Source organism: Zalophus californianus, chromosome 3 (assembly GCF_009762305.2).
Source record: "Zalophus californianus isolate mZalCal1 chromosome 3, mZalCal1.pri.v2, whole genome shotgun sequence".
Classification (NCBI taxonomy): domain Eukaryota; kingdom Metazoa; phylum Chordata; class Mammalia; order Carnivora; family Otariidae; genus Zalophus; species Zalophus californianus.
In genome coordinates, this window is record NC_045597.1 from 55,465,487 (window position 1) to 55,487,908 (window position 22,422).

General features: G+C 39.1%; 1 protein-coding gene across 1 annotated transcript in view; it reads left to right on the top strand.

The window, feature by feature from the left end:
* The window catches only part of GTF2F2 (general transcription factor IIF subunit 2), a 151,436-nt gene that overhangs the window by 11,914 nt on the left and 117,100 nt on the right, over positions 1-22,422 (top strand). Inside the window, exons 2-4 of the mRNA XM_027591217.1 lie at positions 270-343; positions 11,402-11,420; positions 13,242-13,386. Of these exons, the coding sequence (XP_027447018.1) occupies positions 270-343; positions 11,402-11,420; positions 13,242-13,386 (238 nt within the window). The remainder of the gene's footprint in view (positions 1-269; positions 344-11,401; positions 11,421-13,241; positions 13,387-22,422) is intronic.

Consider the following 22,422-nt stretch of genomic DNA (forward strand, 5'->3'; position numbering starts at 1 on the left):
GCCCGATGCGGGGCTCGATTGCAGGACCCTGAGATCATGACCTGAGCCGAAGGCAGATGCTCAATGACTAAGCCACCCAAGCGCCCCTAGTTCTTTGAAATTTAAAATGTTTTCTTGTATCCCTTATAGTGCAAAATGTATAATGGGAGCGTGATACTTAATGATTAGTTACTATAGGCAGAAAGTAAAATAGAAGCAGTATATGATTTTATGTTCAGGAAGTTAGCATCTAAAACATAGTCTTACTAGTGTTTTATTTATTTTTTTAGGTTCCTAAATATTTGTCACAGCAATGGGCTAAAGCCCCTGGAAGAGGTGAAGTTGGGAAGCTGCGGATTGCCAAGTAAGTTATTTCTATATTTTTGACATCTTAAAAAGCTGTTTTTTGAACATTTTATAAGTGCTTTAAAATGTAATAACAATTCTTTTTCAGATAGAGAATGTACCTGGAAAATGAGAAGTAATGAGCAAATCAAGACTTGTCAAGAGATGGTTAGGTGCGCTCTAAGGAGTTATGTGTGCTCATGGGTATTTCTGCATACGCATATAGATCCCTCTGCAGGCACACACACAGCCCCCTCTGTAGTGATAGGTGTAAATATAAAGTCAGATTTATTGGCAAAACTTATTGGCCATGAAGCAACAGAATATGTAGTTTCCTCATCTCTCCATTGTCTCCACATCTTCTGAGGCGGTATGCTGGGTTGGTTATGCATCCCATTAATTGCTTTGGTAGAAAGATTTTGCCATTGTGCCACCATGTCTATCTGTAGGGGGCATTGGAAAAGTGTAGGGAACACCTGGTAAGCAGTGTAATGGTGTAGTTTCCTGGTTGAAGAAATGGTCTTGTTAGAAAGGGAAGCCTCCAGAGCTCAGTTGGTATCAGCCAGAAGCCTTGCATTCCACTCTGTCCATTCATTCATTTTTTTGTTTTTGTTTTTTAAGATTTTATTTAATTGTTTGACAGAGACACAGCAAGAGAGGGAACACAAGCAGGGGGAATGGGGGAGGAGAAACAGGCTTCCCGCCAAGCAGGGAGCCCAATGTGGTCATGGACCCTGGGACCATGACCCGAGCGGAAGGCAGACGCTTAATGACTGAGCCACCCAGGCGCCCCTGTCCATTCATTCTTAACCCAACTCTAATCAGATTTTCATACGTGCTACTCCATTGAAAATAGCTTTAGTTTTGTCATCACTGTCTTTATCAGTTAGCTTTTGCTTCATAACAAATCACTCCAAAATTTAGTGGCTTAGAACAAGAACCATTTTATTTGCTTATTTTTCTTTGGGGCAGTTCTATTTGGGGCTGATCTGGCTGGTCTTCCTGGCTAGAATGGCCTCACTCATGTATCTAGTAGTTGGCTTGCTATCAGCTGGGGCAGTGGCCACGTGTGTGGTTTTTTTTTTTTTTAAGATTTTTTATTTATTTGACACAGAGAGAGAGAGTACAAACGGGGAGTGGCAGGCAGAGGCAGAGAGAGAGAAGCAGGCTCCCCACTGAGCGGGGAGCCCGATGTGGGGCTCAATCCCAGGACCCTGAGATCATGACCTGAGCTGAAGGCAGACGCTTAACTGACTGAGCTACTAGGTCCCGTCATGTGTATTTCATCTCCAGCGTGCTCATTCACATGATGGTGAAAGTGTTTGCATCATGGTTGCCAAAGTCCTACTGAGGATGCAACTCACATAGCCAAGCCCAGATTCAAGTGGCGTGCAATAGACTCCACTCTTGGTGGGAGTCACTGCAAAGGATTTATAGTCCTTTTTTGCAGTCATTCATTTCTATCCTTTAACCCTTTTTTTTTTTTTCATTTCACTTCTGGGACCCCACTCTATTGATTATCGTCCCTAGCAGACTGTGCCTTCTCAGTCTATTGCTGGTTCCTTCTCATCTTCTCAGTCTGTACATGTTATTTGACCCTAAGGTATTTCTAGTTCTTTTTCTTTTTTTTAAGATTTTATTTATTTATTTGACAGAGAGAGAGACAGTGAGAGCGGGAACACAAGCAGGGGGAGTGGGAGAGGGAGAAGCAGGCTCCCTGTCGAGCAAGGAGCCCGATGCGGGACTCGATCCCAGGACCCTGGGATCGTGACCCGAGCCGAAGGCAGACACTTAACGACTGAGCCACCCAGGCGCCCTTTGCTCTTTTTCTTACTTACCTTTGTTCTGACTTACCTACATTTTGTTTTAACAAGGTATTGACTGGAAACAGGCATGCTTTTATATCCAAAATTCTAAAGTTAGATAGGGGCAAGTAATATCTTACTTTCTCAAGAAATGACTACACAATTAATAGCAGAACCAGGCTTGAGTTCAGGCCTTTGAATGGTAAGAAAACTCCAGTAGGTTTCCATTCCAGCTCTGTCACTTACGATCAGTGAGACTTTGTATAGGTCACTTCATCTTTTGAGTTTAGATTCCTTATCCCTAAAGTTGCCTGTTTTGCAGGCCTTTTTTTTTTTTTTTAGTCCCATATACTCTTTTTTTTTATGTTATGTTAATCACCATACATTACATCATTAGTTTTTGATGTAGTGTTCCATGATTTATTATTTGCGTATAACACCCAGTGCTCCATGCAGAATGTGCCCTCTTTAATACCCATCACCAGGCTAACCCATCCTCCCACCCTCTCCCCTCTAGAACCCTCAGTTTGTTTTTCAGAGTCCATTGTCTCTCATGGTTCATCTCCCCTTCCAATTTCCCCCCCTTCAATCTTCCCGTCCTTGCAGGCATTTTTTATAAATCCAGTGACATAATACAGAAATGGTTGTCATTTATTTGTATATTTAACTTTATAAAATGAACCTCTTTCTGGAAAGTTGTAGATAAATCACATTTTTTTGTGAGTTGTACTTTTATTGAAAGAAAAATTGAATGCACACTTTTGCATACTTTTAATTGAAATCTGTGATCTTTTTGCTTTAACATGGAGTCCTTTGTAATGTAGATAATTACCTATTTTTTCTGTTTTGGACTTATAATTGGTTTTACTGAAAATGGGAGCCACTATCAAGATAAAATCTCAGCAATCTATGTCACTGAAGAAAGGCAGACTATAGGAAAAATGCATTTAAGTGATGAACCATGTGGTTTTATGTAATAACTAGACTAGAGCTCCAGACCTGGGGTCTAGTCCTAAGGGTCTCTTGAAAGTTGTTTGGCCTTAGCTTTCTTGTTTGTAAAATGTGGGTAATAATGCCTCACAACCCATAGAGTATTTATGAGACAAAGGAAATAGCTTAGGATTTATTAAAATGCTTTGTAGGGGTGCCTGGGTGGCTCAGTCATTAAGCATCTGCCTTCCGCTCAGGTCATGATCCCAGGGTCCTGGGATCGGGCCCCGCATTGGGCTCCCTGCTTGGCAGGAAGCCTGCTTCTCCCTCTCGCACTCCCCCTGCTTATGTTCCCTCTCTCACTGTCTCTCTCTCTGTCAAATAAACAAATCTTTAGAAAAAATGCTTTGTAAACTCAAATGTCCTTTTTCTGCCATGAATATTACATTCCTCAAAACCTCTGTGTGAAGAAAATACCTGGTTGAGGACTGTAAAATTTTTTTTTTTGGTATGGAGAAAAAGGGCCTAGTATGGGAAATAGGGTAAACACTGAGGTTCAGGGAAACCTCTGCAAGCCCTTTGATCCCTGAAGTAGAATAAAGACAGCATACTAAATAAGCAGCGGTGGGTGTGCCACAGTTTTTCTTTATCATCCTTTGCTGGATAGAAAATTTCAAGCTCTTTTTTTTCCTTATTTAAAGCAGATGGTTTACATGGTTGCATCTAATATTGGGTGGCCATCCCCCCAGGTTTGCCTGAACAGTCCCAGTTTACATGTTTCCCCGTGCAGTTATTATTAGTATCCCCTCTTTCACTCTCTAGAGTATCCTGATCATGACAGTAAGCTGTTTGCATTTAATGTTGTCAGGTGTGCATGTATTTTTTATGTTAGATAAAAGATCTAGCAGATTTTCTACCTAACATGATACGTAGTCTTGTCTTACAGATCTAGATCCTTTTAATGATAACAGATTCATAATAATTAGCGCCCTAAGATTGCTATGGAAATGCTTAAAAACAACTTGTTCCATAGTAGGTCTCCTGGCTGTCTATTTTTTTGTGCTATTAATTCATTTAGTTTTCATTCCCTTTTTTTTTTTTAAGCTTATTTATTTTACTAATCGCTACACCCAACATGGAGCTGGAACTCACAACCCCAAGATCAAGTTGCATGCTCTTCTGATGGAGCCAGCCAGGGACCCCATTTTTCATTCCTTTTACTGAATTACTAAATTCACTGTTAAGCAAGTGTGGGATGATGAGGAATGGCTTCTCAGTGCATGTGACAGGTTATCAAGATTTTAGCTGATTTCAAGCTAAATATGAGTCATCAGGGTTATGTGGCTATAAACAAAAGACTCCATTAATAGATGTTTGTTGTTTAGAATGAAGTGGGATGATAATCCCACTCTTTTCTTTGCCAGTTAGTGTATGGTGCAAACATTATGTTCGGTTCTTAGTGCTGTACTTAAAGACGTGGACAAATAAGTTCCTTTAGTAGAGTGAGACTAGGATAATGAGAAAACTAAAAAGCCCAGTGTCTTATGAGGAAATTATGAAGGTACCATGGCTGTTGAGAGAAGATTTAAGGAACACCAGGTGAAACCATCTTTAGATATTTTTAAGGCTAGGAAATACATAATCAACTATTGATTCTTTGAGGCAGATTAACCAGTTTGTGTATTATCTGTGTGGTAAAAAATGTATATTTGGGTAAAACATGAAAACAGCTAAGGTTTTTAAAAGCTAGTGTGGCCTACTGTTATGAGTATGGACTCAGGAGTCATTCACCTCTGGACTTGTCCAGACCTTTGTCACTTACTATCTGTGTGATTTTAGATGTTACTTCCCCTCTCTGTTTCTTCATCTATTAATAGTAATAATACTAATAAAAGGAGGTGGGTTCAATGCATATAAAATGGCCAGTAGTGTTCACCTACAGTCATGCCACATACTACACAGTATAGACCATTGGCCCAGCATTGTGTTTGATGTGGTTTGGGCATGGGCCTCCCTTCCCTGGCACATCTCCCAAAGATAAGCAGCAGCAGCTTGCTGTGCAGGTGGCCCAGAGCTTGGAAGATCTATGTGGTGTGGTGGTTCATTCTGGCAGAGACAGGGCTGTGGAGTAGAGGAATTGAGAGAGGCAGAGGAAGGGGAGAAAACATGCAGCTGGGAGTGCAGCTTTCCCCAAATTTGGTTCTGTTTACACCTGAAAAAAGACTCTAGCCTTTTTTAACAGCTGGTTTTGTGCCATTTTTCTTAGGCAGCTTATGTGATGTTTCTAAACCATTGTACTTGGATTATTTTTATCCCTTTGGACATCTAATGGGTACTGCATTTTAGTTAGCTTATAGTTTTGCTTTAGGTTGTTTCAGTTTTTTGGGTTTTCACTCCCCTAGGTTGTGTAAGTTTTAAAACCAGCCTTCTGGGGCACCTGGGTGGCTCAGTCGATTATCTCAGGGGTCCTGGGTTTGAGCCCCGTGTCGGGCTCCCTGCTCAGCAGGGAGTCTGCTTCTCCCTCTTCCTCTGTTCCTTGCCCCTGCTCATGCCCTCTCTCTCTCTCTCTCCTTTCTCTCAAATAAATAAATAAAATCTTAAAAAAAAAAAACCCAAAACAAAAAAACAACCTTTCTGCATCATCACCATCCTGCCTCAGAAAACTTCAGTTTTTGAAATGCTTTATATATGCTATATTTTACTGACAGTCATCCAGTCTGTACTAGTAAGGCTTTTCTCAGAGACTTAATATCTAGCTTTATTTCTAAACACATGTAACATTCAAGGTCATAATAAATGTGCAAACAAAAAGTGAGATACAATTTTTCTGTTATAAAGTTGACTAAATTTAGAACAATCTTATACTGATGAGTTTAAGTCAGCACAAACTTTGTGAAGACCAGCCTGGCAACATATATATGCGTACATATATACATTACACAGTCACATGTACTCACACACACATTACTGCTCAGAACAAAATAGAATAATAATCCCATTGTTTTCTCTGCCAGTTAGCTCACAATGTAGTTTGTTCAGTTCTTGGTGCTGCCCTTATAGAAGGACACAGACACAACTCATCCAGCAGAGTGGGACTGGGATAATGAGAAGGCTAGAGATATTAATAATAACATATTCATGTTCTTGACCCAGCACTTCCATGGAACTTACCTCATGGAAGTAGTAAGTTAGTGACACAAAGATTGAGGATATTCATTTCAGCATTGATATAGAGAAAAATTAGTAATATTTTCAGATCCTTAGTAAGGGAATAATGAAGTAACCTGGGCACATTTTGAAATTATTTAATACTTTTATTTTAAAACACTCTCAAGCTACAGAAGAGTTAGAAGAACAGTATAAAGGGCTTTTTTTTTCTTTTTTACTACAAAAAGGATATTCTACATAATCACAGCACATCCCTCCAAATCAGTGGATTAACATCAAATAGTACTACCTAATCCTTAGGATATATTCAAGGTTTGGGAGTTGTCGCATACTGTTTTATAGCAAAAGGATCCAGTACACAATCTTGAATTGTATTCTGTTGTCAGGTCTCTTAGTTTCCTTAAATCTAGAACATTTGGAAGTCTTTCCTTGACTTGTATACTGTGTAAGTATCAACACTCTCCATTATTTTATGGAAATTTGAGTTTGATGTTTCTTCATGATTAGAATAGAGTTATGCATCTTTGGCAAGAATATCAATGAAGGTGAAGCTGGGTTCTTACTGTATTCTAGTAAGGTTTGCATGTTTTCATTTTGTCCCATTACTGGTGGTAACTTTGATTACTTGATTAAGGAGAGTCTTCTATGCTTTTTCACTGTAAATTTACTCTTTTCTTCTTTGTAATTAATAAGTATTCTGTCAGGCAGTACTTTGAGACTGTGTAAATATTCCATTCCTCGGGGGTGCCTGAGTGGCTCAGATGTAAAGTGTCTGCCTTTGGCTCAGGTCATGATCCCAGGGTCCTGGGATCGAGCCCCGCATCAGGCTCCCTGCTCCACGGGAGGCTTGCTTCTCCCTCTCCCACTCCCCCTGCTTATGTTCCCTCTCTCACTGTGTCTCTCTCTGTCAAATAAATAAATAAAATATTAAAAAAATATATATTCCATTCCTCATCAAATTTTCCACTTTATTATTTTTGTTAGTATGAATTCACGGATTCCAGTTTTAGTTAATGGGTCACAATTTGTTACTATCATCATTTATTCTGATGTTCAAATTGTCCAAAATATAGACATTGGAAACTTCTCCTAAGCTGGTTCCCATGCCCCTTTTTTTCTTTATTGTGGTAAAAACACGTATAAAATTTACCATCTTAACCCTTTTCTCAGTGTACAGTTCAGTAGTGTAAGTCCTGTGGCCTTCTGACCTGTCTTTGCCATTCTTTGAGCACTTACTTTTTGTCACAGAAAAAAGGTTTAGACTCATCTTGTATATTTCTTTCTGAGCCTGAAGTTACGCATTTTTCTATGGATCCGACTTCTTTCTAGAGGAGAATAATATTTAGAAACTAAGATCTGGATACCACAAGTGCTCATTGTTGCTCCCAGACCCTTTCCGGGGGCAGAGTTAGGGAGTATATGTATACATACACATTTACATCTATATTAATTTGTATATTTATATATTTTGAAAATAATAAATTCACACCAACATCCAATTCTAGTCCAACACCCCTGAATGTTTCCAGTTTTCTCCCTTTTTATGTTTGGACCTCTTTTCTGAAAGTGAAGAACCTGGTTCCTGTTATATTTAATACACACTTATTTGTTCGGGCCTCTGTTCTTATTTGGTTAGACCCCCCTCTTCCCCACGAGTGTATGAACACCCTCCTCACCTGGCTTGGGCTATAGCAGCCCCCATTAGGCTGCTGCCTTTTGCAGTCCTCCACAGGGATGCTCTCCTCAGCACATTCAGATTGTCATCCCCTCCAGTCCTCATACGCATGCCTACTTACCCCTCTAGGATTCCCAACAGCATGCTTCAGGTTTTCTTCCCATGTGGATGTCCTGACCCTGCTCGTTCTAACACAGTTCTTGTTGAGCCATTCCTTTGTGGGGATGCCCTCCTTACCCTCCTGGGCTCAGACACCTTGCCCCAGGCTACCCCTTCTGCCCCAGGTACTTGCTTTCCATCCCATTTGGGCTGTGCTTACCTTACTCGACCCATTCTGCAGATACCTACCTTGCTTGGCTTCACCTAATGATTTTTGAGCTGAATTGTTCAAAAAGCGGATGAATGAGTAGGAATTAAAAACAAAACACAAACAAATCCAGGGATGCCTGGCTGGCTCAGATGGAAGAACATGTGACTTTTGATCTCAGGGGTTGTGAGTTCGAGCCCCACATTGGGTATAAAAGTACTTAAATAAAACTTAAGAAAAAAAAATGACACGAAGTAATAAGCACTGGGTGTTGTATGCAACTGATGAATCAGTGAATTCTATCTCTGAAACTAATAATACAGTGTATGTTAATTAAATTGAATTTAAATAAAAAATTAAAAAAAAATCCTGGAACACAGTTAAAAGACTTCATATTATTTGGTTGATTTTCTTACCTTGGAAAAAGAGGTGTTTTATCGGTGATCAGTGATTAGTGAAAAGTCTCCTGCCATTGGTGTCAAATCTAAAGTATTTAAAAATAACAAAAAGGAAAGACAAATGATTAATTTTTTAAAAAGGCAAGAGGAATGGGCTGGAGTCTAAAGAAATAGCTGGGGGTATTGAGAAATGGACCCAGAGTAATGAAGGAGAAACTAACGGCACAGCCTTATGAGGCATTCAGTGAAAGGATGAGCTACATGTTTGCTTCATTCATTTCTGAAGATATTACTATGTTTTACAATAGTTGATGTTTATAATTTTAACCACAGGTCATCATGGAGAGGATGTCTTTTATTGGTAATATTGAACAACAAAAAGTCATGTATACTTAATACATTTTTATACACCAAACAAAAGAATATGTAATCCTTTTAAAATAAGTCTTAAGTCTTCAAGGACTAGTTTTTATTCTGGAAAATGAACTCATCCAGAGTTTGTCAATCTCATCATTCCAGCTAAGATGATGTTATAAATAAATACATGAAAATAAAGTTGTCATCCCCTCCTGTGTTCCCTAATTGCATCTGGGTGATTTTCAAGTCCCCCAGACTGGAAATGTCAGCATGATCTTTAAACAGTCCTTTCCCCCTTGCTGCCTCCTTGCAGTCATTTCCGCTTCTGTCCGTTGTGACAGCTCAGATACCCTGCCACACAGTCCTCCTTCCATTCTACCAGTACCAGGTTCAAGCCTTCATTACTTTTTATGTGGGTTTTTGCATTAGCCTCATTCCAATTCAGTAAACGTTCTGGAAGTACCTTCTCTGCATCTTCGCCTTTGTTTTGACTGCAGCACCTATGTTTGGGGAAAGTTAGCTAAACTAAATGCCTCTAGAAACCAGGTTCAGGAGTGATAGGGAAGGGACTGCGGTGAATTCATTGCCTGACTGCATGTCAAAGGGATTGTTGTCATGCTGAATTAGGGGGTAGGGGAGGGCATTGCTGCCAAATCTTCCAGTCTTTTGAGAGAAGCTGGAAATGCATATTTTTATAGGAAATCTTAGAATTTCTTCACTTCTGTTCTAGGTACTTCCCTAACAGAGAATCAGCATTGCATTTTAATAAGTGAAAGACTGAGAAGTCCTGCCGGGAACAATTCTGTTTAAGATTCTGGACTCCTTAGTCTGGCCTAAGAGGCTCTTTACCACTTGACTCCTGCCTGCCATTCACTGATGTTAGAAAGAATGTGCTAGGGATGCCTGGGTGGCTCAGTCGATTAAGCGTCTGCCTTCAACTCAGGTCATGGTGCCAGAGTCCTGGGATCAAGCCCCACATCACTCTCCTTGCTCAGCAGGGAGCCTGCTTCTCCCTCTGCCTGCCGCTGCTCCCCCTGCTTGTGTGTTCTCTTAACCTGTAATGCCTCCATGTTGTTGACCTCATCCCTCATTCAATTAATCCTTGCTAGCTTTCTCATCTGCATTTTTATGACAGTATGTTGTACCTCTGTCATAAAGTTATTATCCAGTGTATGTTGTATATGGATTGGATCTTTTTTCGTTAAACTAGGACCTTCTTGAGCATAAAGACCTATGTTCATACTATACCATGCACTTGGCACAAGGCCTAATAGATGTAGAGTAGACACTTAATGACAGAATGAGTGGTTGAGCCACTGAATGAAGGCAGGTTGGAACTCAGCCTGGTGTTATGGAGAAACATTAGTATTCTAACTGGTCTTCATATCCATTTTATATATATTTTCTGGTGCAAGTTTCTAGGAGCATGTTTTGTACTTTATTTTTTTTTCAAATGAGACTTGTGGCTCTCCATTCCTTGAGAATTAGTAAGTCCATGCTCTGTACTATGATATTCAAGATACTCCATGGTCTAGCTTCAGTTCTCCTTTCTAGTTATCTCCCACTATTCCTTAGTTTGTATTCTCCCAGCCAAATAATGACTACATTTTCATGATCAGACTCCTTGTGACTTTGCTCAGCTGATACTTCTGATATTATATTCCTGTCTCAGCCTGTTGAGATCCCAGTATCCTTCAAGACTTACCTCAGGTTTTCTCTCAACTCTGAAAATGGAAAAAGTGGGGTCCTATCTGATCCTGGCACATTGGGCTCTTTCTCTCTCTCTTTTTTTAAAAATATATATATTTATTTATTTGACAGAGACACAGCAAGAGAGGGAACGCAAGCAGGGGGAGTGGGAGAGGGAGAAGCAGGCTCCCCACTGAGCAGGGAGCCCGATGTGGAGCTCGATTCCAGGACCCTGGGATCATGACCTGAGCTGAAGGCAGACGCTTAACGACTGAGCCACCCAGGCGCCTCCCCACTGGGCTCTCTTAATTTAAAATTAGTTAAAATGTATCTCTTATCGTTATGGATGTAATTTTTATATCTTTTGGCTGAGGACAGAGATCTTACACTCAGTACTTTGCTTATAGTAGATACGTAATATATTTTTTTTAAATTAGGCTATTGCGTAGCGTGTAGAAATAAAGATAAGAATTGTAATGAGATCATTACTTGGTTAAAATATTAGGCAGGTTGTAATAGTGTTAAGTGATACAAACTCATAATATCGACACATGGGATTAAAGTGACTTTTTTTTTTACTATATGATTTATAAGTAGGTTAGTTGCGGAGAGCCAAGGGTAAATATTAGTTGATCTATGTAAATGTCTTATTTTATGTAAATATGATGTAGTGTTATTTCTTTTAGTTCTTAGTGTACATCTGAAGAAAACATGAAATCTAAATAAAAATTTTTCCTTTCTTTTGTAGGAATCAAGGAAGGACTGAGGTAAGATTATTTCTATGAAAATTTTATTTAAAACGTGAGATTATTTTACTGTGTATTAGTAATAGTAAAGAGAAGGCAGTGTTTGCATTCTGGAAAACTCCACATCAAACTAGTGGCTGATGGTGAGGAGCACATAACAGCATAAATGCCACTTTTGTGTGAATGAATGGACTCCTTTTTAGTTGTTCATTCTTAGCATTTTTCTGCTTTGACCTAAACTATCCCCTCAGTACTGAGGCTTACTGTCGCTTCAGTAATACTTTAATATTATTTCAGTGTGGCAAAGGCATTTGGTCTGGATTTTTCAGGGCTTTAGGTTTTGACCCATTAAGTCCAGGACATAATTGTGGTACCTATCACATGGTAGAGAAATATTTAACAAATGCTTCATAATCTTTCCTATGTGGTTGGGAGGTTAGTATTTTATGTTTATAAATCTTTTGATGTAAAATGTGATGTTCCTTTAGGGAGATCTAGTATATAGTAAAAATCCTTTTGAAAGAACAACTGCTGGTATGTGTTTTTATTCTAAACCTCAATGTTGCGTTATCTTTATAAATATTTAGTTGTGGGGCGCCTGGGTGGCTCAGTCGGTTAGGCGTCTGCCTTCGGCTCAGGTCATGATCCCAGAGTCCTGGGATTGAGCCCTGCATCGGGCTCCCTGCTCCGCGGGAAGCCTGCTTCTCCCTCTTCCACTCCTCCTGCTTGTGTTCCCTCTCTCGCTATGTGTCTCTCTGTCAAATAAGTAAATAAAATCTTTAATAAATAAATATTTAGTTGTATTTGTTAAAATATTCAAAAATGAAACAGCACCATGTACTCCTACAGTAGTCATTAAAACCTAAAAAAAGAAATCTATTTTCTGCTTATGGGAGTGTTTAAGCATTCTTAGTTAATAGCTCACTTTTTCCCCCTTTAAGTACAATTGCTTTCTTTTTTGTTTTCTTTTTTTTTTTTTAAAGATTTCATTTATTTATTTGAGAGAGAGAATGAGAGAGAGAGAGAGCATGAGATGGGGGGAGGGTCAGAGGGAGAAGCAGACTCCCTGCTGAGCAGGGAGCCCGATGCGGGACTCGATCCTGGGACTCCAGGATCATGACCTGAGCCGAAGGCAGTTGCTTAACCAACTGAGCCACCCAGGCGCCCGTACAATTGCTTTCTTAATACTCTTAAAATACTCACTTATTCAGCAAATACTATTTTCCTTCTATGTGCCAGGCATTTTGCTGTATATTTATTTGTATTTGTTATATATTTAAATATATATTTAAGTATATGTATTCATAAGGATATAAATGTAACAAGACATGATCTCTTGAATTCACAGACCTTAGGGAAAAAAAAATTATTTGTTTTGGAAATAGAATTTCTTCAGCCATAAACCAGAGAAAACATTTGAAAGCTGTCACCTATCTATAATGGTAGATTAGTCCCATTATTCTGACAAATGGGAATATGTTCTCTCTCTTTTTTTAAGATTTATTTTATTTGGGGTCAGGAGGGGCAGAGAGAGTCTTAAGCAGACTCTACGCTGAGTGCGGAGCCTGATGTGGGGCTTGATCTCACAACCCTGAGATCACGACCTGAGCCCAAACCAAGAGTTAGATGCTTAACTGACTCTACCCAGGCGCCCCAGATTCTCCTTTTATGACTAAGTATTAAGGATTTTTTTAAATAAGGTTTTAGATAAATGTTTAATAAAATGTCTAGAAACGAAGATTCACATATTTAAAGAAGTATTTGATTTAATCAGAATTTCTGTGAAAGATACTTTGAATACATAAGTCTGTTGTAATAAGCTCTTGTTAATGTGTCTGTTAGGTGTCATTTACTTTGAATGAGGATCTTGCAAATATTCACGATATTGGTGGAAAACCAGCTTCAGTCAGCACTCCTAGAGAACATCCATTTGTCTTACAAAGCGTTGGAGGACAGACATTAACAGTCTTTACTGAGAGCTCATCAGGTAAGTGGGAATAGAATTATTTAATATGATTCCCATACCTGTTGTATAGATCTTCTGTCTCAACATATATTTTGAGGTCATTACCAAGGCTGCTCTACCTGTTGTTCTGTCTACCTCTATTCATAGCATGCTACTTATTTCTCTAAGTACTTTCCTGTGATTAATGAAATTTTGGCTGTTATTCGAAGGGTTTAGTTTCCATTTGGGGCATGAAGAAATAGAACAAAGCAGATGGAAGAGTGTGGTGCATCAAGCTGTCTTCTAGGATGTTGAAGAAACACTAATGTGAGTTTTGCCAAGATAAGGCCATACTTGCCTGTTTTGGTAAACTGATATTCAGCAGTTATAAGTTGTGCTTAAAAAAAGAATACTGCTTAATATTAGGGAATATTTTAGTCTGAATTTTTGCTTTTGTGGGTTTTGATACTAAGAGGGCATTTTTAGTGCAGAGAGATGAACTGTAATGTATTTTGGTTTTGACTTCCAAGAAGCTCTGTGTTAAGTATAGTTTGTAAATTTTGTGTGTTTGCTCTCAGATATTTTACCAGTTCAATAAATCAGGAGCAGGTGTTTCAGTTTGTGAATTAAATACAGAGGAAGCTTTTTTGCAGTGTACATCTATGTTTATTTTCATTGTTACTTGATTTTTAACCTTACCTGAATTTAGAATATTACTATTAACGCAGCAGGGCTACTCATTTTAATGGAGCTAATTTCTCATATCTAATTTAAAAAGCTTAGGGGTGCCTGGGTGGCTCAGTCGGTTAAGCGGCTGCCTTTGGCTTGGGTCATGATCCCAGGGTCCTGTGATGGAGCCCCGCATTGGGCTCCTTGTTCAGCGGGGAGCCTGCTTCTCTCCTGCCTGCCATTCCCCCTGCTTGTGCTTGCTCTGTCTGTCTCTCTCTTATTCTCTCTGCGTCAAATAAATAAATAAGCATAAAAAAAATTTTTTTCTAAGTTTATTCGTTGTCTAAAGAAAATGATTTGTGATTTTGAATCTTCATTAAACATTACAAAGAAAGCTGTAAGAAATTATAGTATGTTAAGAATGTTACTGTTTTAAAAAATATGTGTTCAGATAAAATCTTTTGTGGTGTCTTAGATTACCAGTAGCTGTAAAAACTGATCTAAAAAATAAATCGGTTTCCCCCCCACCCCTTGGACATAGAATGTAACAAAATGGTAAATTATAGGGGCGCCTGGGTGGCTCAGTTGTTTGAACATCACACTCCTAATTTTGGCTCAGGTCATGATCTCAAGAGTTGTGAGATGGAGCCCCACATTGGTGGTGGTGGGGTTTCTCTCCCTCTGCCCCTTCCTCTGCTCTCTCTGTCTTTTTCTCTGTATAAAATAAATCTTTTAAAAAAACCAAAATCGTGGGGCGCGTGGGTGGCTCAGTCGTTAAGCGTCTGCCTTTGGCTCAGGTCATGATCCCAGGGTCCTGGGATCAAGCCCCACATCGGGCTCCCTGCTCTGCAGGGAGCCTGCTTCTCCCTCTCCCATTCCCCCTGCTTGTGTTCCCTCTCTTGCTGTAGCTCTCCCTGTCAAATAAATAAATAAAATCTTTGAAAAAATAAAATAAAATAAAAAACCAAAATCGTAAATTATAACTTTTCTATCATGTGGTTTAAGGTAACAGTTTTGTTTAATTGCATTATCCTGATGCTACAATAATTTGTAGTGTAGTATTATGGGAGGTAGAAGAAGTTGAACACATGCATTTTCTCTTGGAGAGGATTCAACTGTTCAACAAATATTTATTGTATGCCACATTATGCAGGGCATAGCATAGGTGTATCCAAGGATTCAAATTTGTCTTGTGATTGGTAATATTCAGTAAGACCTATTGAACCTGTGAGGTTTTCTCTACTTTTGTGGTTGTCCATGGAGAAGAGGCATATGGCACCAAGACAGTAAACAGGAGGCAGAGCCTTGAACAAAGTTTGAACTACCTTTGCAGAGAAAGGTACCTTATTTCAGTTTTTTTTTCATTTTACTAAGTTGTTGGTTTTTCCAACGCGTGGTTTATTATACAAAAGAGTGATTTAGAAAGGTAAGGTTTCTACCAAAATTCATCTTCCATTTTTAATCTTATAAATCCTTTAGTTAGTATTGTGCTCTTTTTGAACATTTTGTGTTCACATTTCTGGTTACAGTGTACTCCAAAGTGAATATGGTATTACAAGGATTATCTTGGCAGGGATGTGGAAGAGGATCAAGATGGCCATCCTTTTTCTGGAGTTTGGACAATATGTTCTTTTTTGTAGAACTCTGGTAATACAAATGCAGATCTAAGTTGCTGTTAGATGCTGCACACTATAAGGAATTGTTTGCTTCTTAATCTCTGTAATTTCTGTTTTATGTCATTGTTCCTTGGCTCTTCTTGTACCTTTCTGTGCTTTAATTTTCCTTACTTGTAAAATGTAATAATAATTATTTACATTTATGTATAAATAGTAATTTTTTAAAACACTTAGAACAGTACTCTACATAATGCTCAGTAACTATTATTATTACTGTTATTAATTTCAGATCTTATTTTCTAAGATATATGGATATATGGATATATGTACACGTATGTATGTATGTGTGTATGTGTGTTTATTTTTTTTAAGTAAGCTCCAGGCCCAATGTGGGGCTTGAACTCATGACCCCAAGATCAAGTGTTGCATGCTCTAGTGACTAAGCCAGCTAGGTGCCCCTATATTAGATCTTATTTTTAAACACTTTAGGTTTCAAGTTTATTAAGGCATGTGCATGCATTTTTAGCTCATCTGTGTGTATATCATTTGATGAACTTCAGCCAGTAGAGATTTTTATGTTTGGTGTTTTTTGATTGCCTCGATGACCGAGAAGAAAGCTCTGTAGAGTTGTAATTAACAGTTTATTTGCTTTTCGGAGGAGCATTATGTCATTTGCCATTTCTAATCTTTAAGGTCTCAGTTCTACAGCTGAGTTCTTTGAATCTCTAGGAAGTCATAAGTAGACAGCAGAGGCTCGGTGACTGCATGACATATTTAAAATGCTAGATATAGGGTTGCCTGGGTGGCTCAGTCTCTTGAGCATCCCACTCTTGATCTCAGCTCAGGTCTTGATCTTACAGTTGTGTGTTTGAGCCTCGTATTGGGCCTGCCACTGGGCGTGGAGCCTACTTAAAAAAAATGAAAAGATATATATGTATGCATATTCTTCTGTGGGACAGGACTGTAGCTTTCATTGGAGACTCAGAGGGGTCTGTGACCCAAAAAAGCTTCAGAGTCCACACTTTAGTATTACCTTGGATGATTAGGAACTGGCCAAAGTATGAATAACTGAGCCATTTTACAGTGAGTAAAGCCATTTATTTTACAATGAAATATACATAAAGCAGGCATTATCTTAAATATTTTTATGTTTTCCCTCAAGCATAGAGCTGTATTAGCTTATAAAAAATTGCTTTTTTAGGCTCTTCATTTTTTTTTAATAGTCCATAGGTCTGTAAAATGTAGAATTTATTAAGAAGAGTTAAAACCTCACTTGTTCAGTGTGTTGAGTTTAATTTTAATAACTTTATTCCTTCTATTAATACACATTTTGCTGGTTTTTGAGAGGTCCCCTTGAACCAATTTTTCTAATGATTCAGTTCTACATATTAGAGTATCTTTGTGGGGATGGAATTAGAGGGACTGATGATATCTTTTACATTGTCTCCTTAATTAAAACAATCTGCATTTCATGAGTGTTTTATGAACACAATTTGTTTCTAGTTGAGTATTCCTATCTGAGGGAACATGTTTTATTTTTAAGGACTATTTGGGGTTAGCCCTTTTTCTACTCCACATTTCTCTATGAAATTCTAAATCTATTTCCCTATTAAATATTTTTATTAGCTAGTATCCATATCTCTCTACCCTTGTCTAGGGAGAAATTCCTCATGTGTTTGGTCTTTATTTTTTTTCCCCTTGGGTCTTTGGTTTAGTATTTTAATCTACCATTGGTAATTAAATAACTTAGATTTCTTTTATAATTTACACCCTTACCTTTGTTCAAACTTAGGTTTTCTTTATAATTGCAAATTCTAGACTAAAAGTTGTTGTTCATTCATCTGTTTAACAGATGTTTTTAATGCTAGGTCCTGTGTTAGAATAAGACTAGACTTGGAGTTGCCTGGGTGGCTTAGTTGGTTGAGCGTCGGCCTCTGGCTCAGGTCATGGTCCCGGGTACTGGGATCAAACCTGTCGGGCTCCCTGCTCAGTGGGAAGTCTGCTTCTTGCTCTGCCCCTTGCCCTGCTTGTGCTGTCTCTCATTCTCTCTCTCTCAAATAAATAAATAAAAATCTTTAATAAAAAAATAAGACTAGACTTCTGTTCAGCTGGGCAACTGGTATGTGGAAAAAATACTACAGAAAGTGTTCTAATGGAGCTGTGTATAAAGAAGAAAAAAGTACTTTAATTGCAAGAACTGGGAAAGACTTCAAAAGTGGAGATAATATTTGAGCTGGACCTTGAAGTAAGCGTGCCTTGAATAGGAGGAAAGAAAGTAAAGATAAAATACATTTTTCTTTCCTTCAGATATCCTGTTCTTCACTTTGCTTTCTCCTACCTGTCATGCTTGGTCATAATCTATCTAAAATCCATTAAATAGTCCTGGTTACATCAAAGCAAAATAGCTCAGTTGTGTACTTGATAGTCTAGAGATGAAAAAGTTTGATTTGGTGCAGTGGGAGTGGAAAAGAGAATCCGGTTCTAGAGATAGTAGACAGTTTTTGGTAATGAATTAATTGGGGGAATTGGGTGAGTGGGAAGTCCAGAATGGTTTCCAGGCTTTTTTTTTTTTTTAAGATTTTATTTATTTATTTGAGAGAGAGAGAATGAGAGATAGAGAGCACGAGAGGGAAGAGGGTCAGAGGGAGAAGCAGACTCCCTGCTGAGCAGGGAGCCCGATGCGGGACTCGATCCCGGGACTCCAGGATCGTGACCTGAGCCGAAGGCAGTCGCTTAACCAACTGAGCCACCCAGGCGCCCGGTTTCCAGGCTTTTTGGGCTTGAGCATCTTGATAAGTGGTGAGACCATTACTGAGTTAGACAATATTGGAGGAAATGGGCAGGATTAGAGCTGATAGAACCACGGTGGTGTTTTTGCTCTAAGTTTTCATTATCTTTGACCCCTCTGCAGCAGTTCGTTAATTCAACAAACTGATATTTGTAGCTACTGTTTGCAGGACCTCTTTTATTTAGACTTGGGATACGTTAGTGAGCAAAATCCCAGCCTCTTCATAGTGCTTACATTTTAGTAAGAGGAAACACCAACAAATAATAAATGTAATGAGTAAATCGTATTGCAGTCTAGAAGGTGGTGAATTATCTGGGAGAAAAGCAGAAAGTGGGATCAGGAGTACTGGGTCGAAGGTGGGGCTATCAAGTTTAATATTTTATTTTATTTTTAAGTAAGCTCTGTACTCAGCCAACATGGGCTTCAACTCTTGACCCCTGAGATCAAGAGTTGCATGCTTTACGGACTGAGCCAGCCAGGCACCCTCGGGCTTGCAAGTTTAAACAGTGTTGTCAGCATGGGCCCATTGAAAGAAGATGGTATTTGAACAGCCTTGAACTCCTTCAGATGACTTAGCCATATGGAGTTAGTTAGCCAGCCAGGAGTTTTCAAGGCAGAGGGAACACATTTGCCCTAAGGTGGGAGCAAACCTGGCATGTTCCAGGAATAGCAAGGAGGTCGGTGTGGGGTGGAATAGATGGGCCAACGGGAAGAGGAATAAGCTATTAGTAATAGGAGGCTGGAGAGGAAGGGAGTTAGCAGTGGCAAATCATGAAGGGATTTGTAAACTGGAAGGATCTGGGATTTTATTCTGAGCGAAAGGGGGAGCCATTGGAGGTTTTGAGCAGAATAGAGATTTGATCTGATTTACGTTTTTTTTAAGATTTTATTTATTTATTTGACAGGGGGAGAGAGAGCGAGAGCAGGAGCACAAGCAGGGGGAGTGGGAGAGGGAGAAGCAGGCTCCCCGCTGAACAGGGAGCCTGATGTGGGGCTCGATCCCAGGACCCCGGCCGGGATCATGGCCTGAGCCAAAGGCAGACGCTTAACGACTGAGCCACCCAGGTGCCCCTGATTTACATTTTAAAGACTGCCTCTGGCTGGCAGGTTGAGAAGAGACCAAGAGGGCAAGGGTGGAAGCTAGAGGCTAGGGCGGTAATCGGGAAAAATGACAGAGACATGGACCAGAGTGGTAGCTGTGACAAAGGTCTAGGCTCTCATCTGATGTCCAGTCCCATCTTTAGTTGTCTTAACAGGTAATCCGCTTGGATTGTTGATATAAAAATCATACTGATTTTCCCATTCTTTTATTCTCCGTATGTTCATATTTCTGTCAGTGATATGTCATCATTCTTTTGTTCTCCTGGCCATTGATAAGTCTTAGTCTCTTACTCTCACATTCAGTCAGGTGCCCCATTTGATTCTATGGTAAAAATCACATGTAAATGTTTAGGCAGTCCTCTGAAGCAGTCCTGTGAAAACCACCCATCCTCTCCACCCTCTCTGGTCCAATCTGCTGGAATCTCTTCTCTTTTACAGTAGCTTCCTGGCATCTGCCTCTGCTTTTCCCCTTGTTTTTCCCCTGTCAGGGATTTGTTTGCCTTTTTTAGCCAAAGCCACCCTTCCTTTACTGCTCTCGTCTTTCTTGATTCTTCCTTCATCTGGACTCTTGGCAGTAAGGTTTGTATTAGTCATTTTGCCCCTGAATTAAACTTTGTGGGCAGGATACTATGTCTCATGCTTATCTCCATCGTGTTTGGGCTAGGATTGGCCAATATTGGATGGGCTTGTTAAAGCAGAGGTGTTAAAATACTTTATTTTCTCCTAGGAATTACTACTCTAAAGGTACATTTTAGAATGGTTTTTAAGTGAGATGGCTTATTAGTGACTTCTTCAAAGTTTCTTAAGACAATTGAGGTTCAAAATTGAATATTAAATTCCTTTGTTTCTCACTTTATTTCTTGCTCATTATATTTTTATTTTGGCACAGTTGATTACTTTCTTTTTGCTAATCAGAGTAGTTTAGCAGTGTGTCCTGTAACACTTGGTTAACCACTGTACACATTATAATAAGCCCTATTCCCTGGATACTGTAGCAGCTGAGATAATTGGAAGTATGTGAGAATTTATTTGGTTGTGGCCTGCCTTATTTACTTTCAAGCCTGAATTCGGTAACATATACCAACACCTATTTGTCTTAGAATGTGTCAGTTTGAATTTGAAGAAAACTGTTATATCTGTGGGAATGCTCTTTGAAGATGCTGAATTACCAGTTATGTTGGAAATACTGTAGAATTTATAATGTGCCTTGTGTGGATTATCCGGCAAGAATGGTAAGTGAAGGATAAATATGGGTAGTATTTTTATTTCAAGTTGAATTTTTGTTAGTGGGAAACATTAACTTGATACATTTCCCCCATTTGTTGAGAATGGGATATTAGTTGTAAAATTTGCAGAGATTTGAATTAAGTTTTACTTAGATGTGTATGTGGTTCTTAGTGTTCAAACTACACCTGTTTCTTCTTCTTCTTCTTCTTCTTTTTTTTAAAGATTTTATTTATTTGTCAGAGAGAGAGAGTGAGAGAGAGAGAGAGCACAAGCAAGGGGAGCGGCAGGCAGAAGGAGTCCGATGTGGGACTCGATCCCAGGACCCTGGGGTCATGACTTGAGCTGAAGGCGGACACTTAACAGACTGAACCACCCAGGCATCCAAGCAGACACTTAACGGACTGAACCACCCAGGCATCCCAAGCTGTTTCTTCTTTTGTTGAATTTTTTTTTCCTATCATTGCCTTTAAACATGAGTTACGTTCTATTGCTTAAATCTGCACCATGTGCTTATTACTAGTTACCATGCAATGGGACTCAGATTTTATTTAGCCTTGTGTATCATAATTGTAATTATTTTATACTCCTTTAGTGCAGTGGTTCTTGAACTTTTTGGTTTCAGGAAGTAACATTTTTATGAAAAAACCCTGTTTTCAACAAAGAACTAGGGGGAAATGTGGCATTTTGCAAATCACATTAATGTCTGGCTTAAAAAGACAAGCTGGATTCTCCTGTCCACTTCTGCCTTCAATCTATACTGGTATATTAATTTTGGTTGAAGTAACTGACTTCTTACAAATATGAAGTTACAAAAGGGAGGAGTAATTAATGAAATTTTCTGATAATTTTGCATATTCTTTTGATATCACACCAAAATTCTCTAAGGGGTAGTTTCTTAAAGGTTTGTTACAGTATAAACTTTTTATACTCTGTTACATTGAAATCCATAGGTTTTGGGGTGCCTGGGTGGCTCAGTCTGTTAGGCATCTGCCTTCTGCTCAGGTCATGATCCCAGGGTCCTGGGATTGAGCTGTGAATTGGGCTCCCTGATCAGTGGGGAGTCTGCCCCCTCTTGTTCTACCTGTGGTTCCCCCTGTTTGTGCTCTCTTTCTCTATGTCAAATAAAATCTTAAAAAAAATCCATAGGTTTTATCTAGTACTTTGAATGGATCTTTTACCTGTGCATGATTTTGTAACATCATATGTCCATCATTTGGAGAATGTTGGTTCACTGAGTTATGCACTTCTTCTACATGTTGATATATAATATCAAATTTTGCGCTCATTAACATCACTGAGAAAGTCTTTAGGTTTAAATAGTTGTCAAGCTTATGGTGGGTATACATTTTTCAAAACTGCTAATTTTCATTTTGAAAGTTGAATTTTATTAATGGCATCAAGTACTCTTGGTTTTTTCTTTGAAAAGTTGGGCTTAGCGGCACCTGGGTGGCTCAGTTGTTAAGCGTCTGCCTTCGGCTTAGGTCATGATCCCAGTGTCCTGGGATCGAGCCCCGCATTGGGCTCCCTGCTCCGCGGGAAGCCTACTTCTCCCTCTCCCACTCCTGCTTGTGTTCCCTCTCTCGCTATGTCCCTCTCTGTCAAATAAATAAAATCTTTAAAAAAAGAAAAGAAAAAGAAAGGTTGGGCTTATCCCATTCGTTTTTGAGAAAGTATCTT